This window comes from Neolamprologus multifasciatus, chromosome 5 (assembly GCF_963576455.1).
Source record: "Neolamprologus multifasciatus chromosome 5, fNeoMul1.2, whole genome shotgun sequence".
NCBI lineage: Eukaryota > Metazoa > Chordata > Actinopteri > Cichliformes > Cichlidae > Neolamprologus > Neolamprologus multifasciatus.
Window position 1 is genome coordinate 3,935,939 of NC_140443.1, and position 6,976 is coordinate 3,942,914.

Below are 6,976 nucleotides of genomic sequence, written 5' to 3' on the forward strand. Positions count from 1 at the left end.
ATTCCTTAACGAGTGAACTGAGTTTGTTTCTCCTTAAAACAAATGCAGGTTTGGCTGGGCACCACCAACAGAACCAGCTTAGGCAGCATAATAACAGAACTTACATTAACATTAGTGTAATTGATCCTGATGTTTGTGCGGGACTGTAAAGTGATATTCATTCATCCATCTCTAACTTCCTTTTTTCTATTTCCGTTTTCTTTTTTTCTAATTTGTTTTCCTTTTTCCTATTTCTATTGTGTTTTGTGTGCTTTTTTGAGTTTTTCTATTTGCTTTTGCTGTCTTGAGTTGCAGTTGTGTGTGGACCCTCAGGGCCACCATATCCATATTCATGTGGGTGTCAAATTACATTCACCGTGACACTTTCACTTTCTGAACTATGTATTTAGATTCTTTGTTGAAAAAGAGAGGAAGTTCAACGACAGAAGGATACGGTGAACACTGAAATACAGGGAATATCAGGATACTGACACTTCAACACGATGCTGCTGATTCCATGTTACAAACAGAAGTTTTACAGAAGTCAAAGCTAAAAGTGAAAGTAAGTTTGAAGAAACTTCTTGAGTGGACGCCTCGTTGTTTTCATTGTTGTCACTCAAGGACAAAATGGCTTCTCAGTCGGAAAAGGATCTCTCCTGTCCCGTCTGCCACGACATCTATAGAGATCCTGTCATCCTGTCATGCAGCCACAGCTTCTGTCGATTCTGTTTGCAGACGTGGTGGAGCAAGAATCTACAACACAACTGCCCACTTTGTAAGAAGATAAACCTGTCAAATGATCTGACCTGTAACTTGGTGTTAAAGAACCTGTGTGAGGCTTTCTTACTGCAGAGAGATAAAAAACCTTCTGCAGTGTCTGAGCCTCTCTGCAGTCTGCACCATGAGAAACTCAAACTTTTCTGTTTGGATCATCAGCAGCCGGTGTGTGTCGTCTGTCGAGATTCAAAAGCACATAAAGACCACAGATTCAACCCAATTGAAGAAGCCGCCCAGGATCACAGAGAGGAGCTTCAGAAACACCTGAAGCCCTTACAAGATAAACTGAAGGTGTTTGAACTAGTCAAAGGAAACTTTGATCAAACAGCAAAACATATAAAGGTCCAGGCACAGCAGACAGAGAAGCAGATAAAGGAGGAGTTTAAAAAGCTTCAGCAGTTTCTACAAAATGAAGAGAAGGCCAGGCTGGCTGCTCTGAGGCAGGAAGAAGAGCAGAAGTTAAGAAAAATGGAGGAGAAGACTGAGTCTCTGAGTAGAGAGATAAAAACTCTTTCAGAAACAATCAGAGCCACAGAGGAGCAACTGAGAGCTGAAGACGTCGAGTTTCTCCAGAGCTACAAGGCTGCAGTGATCAGAGTCAAGCAGCTCCCCCTGCTGGATGCTCCACAGCTGGTCTCAGGAACTCTGATAGATGTGGCCAAACACCTGGGCAACCTGACCTACAACATCTGGAATAAGATGAAGGAGATGGTCTCCTACACTCCTGTGATTCTGGATCCAAACACAGCTCATCCACAACTCATCATATCTGAAGATCTGACCAATGTGACATTTGGAGGGAGACAGAAGGTTCCTGATAATCCAGAGAGGTTTGACTATTATAAAGTTGCTGTGGGCTCTGAGGGCTTCGACTCAGGGACTCACATTTGGGATGTTGAGGTTGGAGAAGAGGGAGTTTGGGACATTGGTGTTATAAATGAGTCTTATGAGAGAAAGGTACGAGCACTGTCAGGTTTCTGGCAATTATGTTTCCATGATGAAAAGTACAAAGTACAAACAAGACTAGATACATATAAAGCTTTGTCAGTAAAGAAGCTGCAGAGGGTCAGAGTTCAGCTGGAGTATGACAGTGGGACGCTCTCATTCTTTGATCTGGATGCCAACACACTCATACACACCTTCGAACACAATTTCACTGAGAAGCTGTTTCCTTATGTTGAGACTTACAAGGAACCAGTGAAGATATTACCAGTGATCTTGAAAGTGGACGAGCATATAACTCCTCTATCAACAGGTTTTAGATCTCATTTTGAAACCAGTAAAAAGTCCCAGCATAAATAGTTGCAAGATACACATCCTCTTCATCCTGTACATATTTGTTTCCAGGCAGTTCTTGTTTCTTTAACAACATGAAGATACAGTTACAGAAATATTCAGCTACGGTATTTGCTGCTGAGATTTTAACAATATAATATAAAATACACCCAACAAAGTCACATACACAACTTTATCTGGGAATAAGAAAAAAACAGACATGAATACAAGTGTGAGGAGCGTCTACAGAACAGCAGGGGGCGCTGTGTGTAAAGACTTTTATTTTTGGCCTCTTCAGCTCAACTTCAGCTTATCATTTTCCTTTCTAAGAAGACTGTCAGCTGTTCACTTGTGCTGGGCTCTGAGGGCTTTGACTCAGAGATTGTGATCTTGAAGTCAGAAATGATGAGGACTGAACCCTTGGCCTGGTGACGGGGTCTTGTCTAAGAAAGGGACAAAGACAGACTGGATTCTGGGAAATATATTTGTTTGAAGGAACTAACGCGGCAGCCTCTTCATCACTTCCATGTAAAGTTGTAAAGTGGTTTCAAAACCAGCAAAACGTTGCTTCATTCTTCTCAGGAGAAAACAGAAATATAACATGTTCCTTCACACTGAAATACATCACTGTGTCAGGTACACAAGAAGCACACCGGGTGGTGGAGATATGAACATATGCATATAGGCCGTGACTAAGATAATTGTTTGATATTTTCTGTCTTTGATATTTACTGCTGAAATCTGCTTAAAAAAAAGGATGGGATTAATTATACTAATATATTTTAGGATGGTATTGTACAAAAGTCTTGAGCCACCACACATTTTATTATATTTTGCTGGGAAAATAATTGGCACATATAATTAAAACATTTACAAACATCTGTGTAGATATAGCATATAAGGCAAAGACAGCTTTTAAAAAAAAAAAAAAATTCCCATTAGCTTGAAAGTCAGTATGATCTCACACTGCTTCAGTAATGTTGCTGCTGCTGTTTTAATTTTTAAATGTGGAATTTTAAGCTTTAACTAAACAAATTTGAAGTAATTATGTGTGTATACAGCAGACTGTTGTTTAAAAAAGTGCCCGAAGATACAATTTATTTATACTATGTTGTCTGTTATGTGCAAACACATCTCTGGGCCATCCCTTGAGTTAGGGGACTTGTTATGCTTGAATAAATAATTTACGATTTGTCACAATGAGGAACATTTTGGATTTTATGTCTTTCATCTATTTTTTATTCAAAAAAGAAAAGAAAAAAAGAAAACTGACGTCAGAGCAGTGAAAAATTGCTGATTGACCATATTAAGGAAAACATAACATGAGACAGCTGCACAATAAAAGCATAAAAACCCCACAGTGCTTGGGTTGTGTTACTTTGCTTAACAAAGAACAAAGTACATTATCAGATATATCCAATAAAAGCTGATTTTTACAAAACACCTAAATTAAGCTGCAGTGTTTTTTAAACTGATCAATAACACAATACAAATAGTCTGTTACAACAATGTTAAACAGCTGACTTCACACAAGAAAAAAAAATCCTTTTGTCTCATTCCCTTATTGACCCTGGAACTGAAGCTTCGAGTCTCCAAGCGACATAAAGAGATCCAGATGCTTTTTTCTTTCCAAGCTCCTTAGATAATTTTGTCTTATACCGTTTTTTATTGGACTTTAGATCCCTGGTTAAGTCTCAGAAGGAGACACAAATCACTTTGCTGTTGCATCGGGGGGTGGGGGGGTGGGGGGGGGCATCCTCTGCCAGGTTAAACAGGTGGAGCTACTCACTGTAGCGACCTCTTTTTACATAAACAATGAGTCAAAAGATGTTTTCATGCTGTGGTAAACAAAAGTACAAAAACAATACAATTATCATAAAAAGAACAAATGAAAACTGTACAATAGGGAAGCATTAAAATGAAATTTAAAAATAGAGACAAACAGTTTAACTAATCCAAACATATTTACCAGCGTATTTCATTCTTGTGCAGATTCATTTACAGAGGAACTGCAGGCATCATGAAAAGCAAATTAAACATCAGGAGAAAAGTGTAACAAGCACAAGCAGAAATTATTTGTTTTGACTAAACAATTCATCCACATTTGAGTAAACTTTAAAACAACGCAAAAATCCCGTCCTGCTGATATTAAGCTGCACAGAAAACAAAAGCTGTAAAAATAACATAATTTTATCCATCTGTGGGATTTAGAGCATAACTGCACCAAAATAAGTGTTATTTTGTACAATCTTTGAGATATTGTTTACAGTCACAAAAATTCTGTCATGTTCATTAAGATGAAAAATTCCACTCAGAAAACTGTCTGATCCACTTTCTTTGCTCGCTGTGGGGTGTTTTCTCGATCGCAAGAGTGGTACGTTTTTTAAAGACTTTTTGCTGGAAAGTGTAACAGAGTGCTGAAACACACCACTGTCACTGAAGGGAACTTTGGAGTAAACAAAGTAATTTCCCTCCTTCGGAATGATAAGCCCTCCATCTTTGTCGATCATTCCCTGTAGAGGAGGGTCAGATACTTTCCGGCGCATCACTGCCTTTTCATGAAGTGCAGCTGATCCAGCTGTAGAGATTAAGAAAAAAACACACATAAATAGACAGTTTGTCACTGTACTGGGTCGTGTGACCCAGTGTGTGTGTTTTAATGTATTCATTCAATTTTATATATATAGCGCCAAATCACAACAACAGTCGCCTCAAGGTGCTTTATATTGTACAGTAGATCGTACAATAACAGATACAGAGAAAAACCCATCAATCATATGACCCCCTATGAGCAAGCACTTTGGCGACAGTGGGAAGGAAAAACTCCCTTTTAACAGGAAGAAACCTCCAGCAGAACCAGGCTCAGGGAGGGGCGGGGCCATCTGCTGCGACCGGTTGGGGTGAGAGAAGGAAGACAGGATAAAGACATGCTGTGGAAGAGAGACAGAGGTTAATAACAGATATGATTCAATGCAGAGAGGTCTGTTAATACATAGTGAGTGAGAAAGGTGACTGGAAAGGAAAAACTCAATGCATCATGGGAATCTCCCGGCAGCCTACGTCTATTGCAGCATAACTAAGGGAGGATTCAGGGTCACCTGGTCCAGCCCTAACTATATGCTTTAGCAAAAGGGAAAGTTTGAAGCCTAATCTTAAAAGTAGAGATAGTGTCTGTCTCCTGAATCCAAACTGGAAGCTGGTTCCACAGAAGAGGGGCCTGAAAACTGCAGGCTCTGCCTCCCATTCTACTTTTAAATACTCTAGGAACAACAAGTAGGCCTGCAGTGTGAGAGTGAAGTGCTCTAATAGGGTGATATGGTACTACAAGGTTATTAAGATAAGATGGGGCCTGATTATTTAAGACCTTGTATGTGAGGAGCAGGATTTTGAATTCAATTCTGGATTTAACAGGAAGCCAATGAAGGGAAGCCAAAACAGGAGAAATCTGCTCTCTCTTTCTAGTCCCTGTCAGGACTCTTGCTGCAGCATTTTGGATTAACTGAAGGCTTTTCAGGGCGTCTTTATGACTTCCTGATAATAATGAATTGCAGTAGTCCAGCCTGGAAGTTATAAATGCATGAACTAGTTTTTCAGCGTCACTCTGAGACAGGATATTTCTAACTTTAGAGATGTTGCACAAATGGAAGAAAGCAGTCTTACATATTTGTTTAATATGTGCGTTGAAGGACATTCATTGGTCAATACCAACTGCACGATTCCTCACAAATGTTACTGGAGGCCAAGGTAATGCCATCCAGAGTAAGAATCTGGTTACCATATTTCAAAGATTTTCAGGGCCGAGTACAATAACCTCAGTTTGATCTGAATTAAGAAGCAGAAAGTTAGCGGCCATCCAGGTCTTTATGTCTTTAAGACATTCCTGCAGTTGAACTAATTGGTGTGTGTTATCTGGCTTCAGATAGAGCTGGGTGTCATCTTCATAGCAGTGAAAATGTATGCTATGTCTTCTAATGATACTGCCTAGGTCCCAACCCTGGATAGTCATATTTTGGGGGGTTTAATAAATTTGTCCATATTTCTAGAAATGACAGCTGCTCCATCCAAAGTGGGATGCTACAGGGGCCTGGCTAGCTACGGGTGAATCAAGGGTGCGAAGCCGAGTCTCCAATTCAGTAATCCTGGCCTCCAGAGCTGCACATATGCTACATTTGTTACAAGTGTCATTACTGCTAAAAGATACCAGGGAGTAACTAAACATCTGACACAATGAGCAGGAATGTGCAGAAAGGACAGGTGAAGTAGCCATGGTGCTAGCGAGTCGGCTACGAGCTAAGCTAAGCTAAGCTAGCGAAACAGTGAGTAAATACTTTGGCTATAAATTCGGTAGTGAGTACACAGAAAGTGTGCTTCAGATGAAGCACGTGAAGATTGTATTATGAAAAAGAATGTAAAAGTTTTTAATTAAATTGCTAAGCAGATAAGCTACTCAAAAACAACACTGTCTGTGTTTGAACAGGAACAGGAAGTGATACTCTACCGCAGAGAGAGAAAACGCCAAGTGACAGCACCACCAAAACACCTCTCAGTAATTGCCATGGCATCATTTTGTATTCACTGGTGTTCTAGTTTCAGTTTAGCTAGCGATGTGTCCTGTATGTCGAAGCTTCGAAGCGTGTGTCGGGTAATCTCGGGGGAGTTTTTTGTGAAGCGCGTATCGAGGCTTGCGTTGATTACGTATGCAGTGACGTTAGAGGCCTCGTGGGCAGTCCGTACCATGTGACTGATTCAGGAAGTGGCTCGCCGGTTTGAGGCGCCAGATGCAAAATAAAATGGGCAGCAAAACACAGCTGATTTCCCCCATCACATTGTGTTGTGGAATTGGATTTCCGATGGAACCAGCAAGGAAGATTTTTTTTAAATCTCATCTCTCCTAATAAAGTATGCACACAGTAATAAATGTCACAAATGATAAGTACCATAATAT

At 40.1% G+C, this 6,976-nt stretch overlaps 1 protein-coding gene across 1 annotated transcript; it reads left to right on the plus strand.

Moving 5' to 3' along the window:
* Positions 1–389: 389 nt before the first annotated feature.
* Positions 390–3,587, plus strand: LOC146517847 (zinc-binding protein A33-like). The gene has a single exon (XM_085160672.1). The coding sequence runs from the start codon at positions 607–609 to the stop codon at positions 2,056–2,058; it is 1,452 nt and encodes a 483-aa protein (XP_085016798.1). The 5' UTR covers positions 390–606; the 3' UTR covers positions 2,059–3,587.
* Positions 3,588–6,976: the final 3,389 nt, after the last annotated feature.

Bases quoted from the DNA above. Each gene is read 5' to 3' on its own strand.
- LOC146517847 (XM_085160672.1), top strand. From the start codon at position 607: ATGGCTTCTCAGTCGGAAAAGGATCTCTCCTGTCCCGTCTGCCACGAC.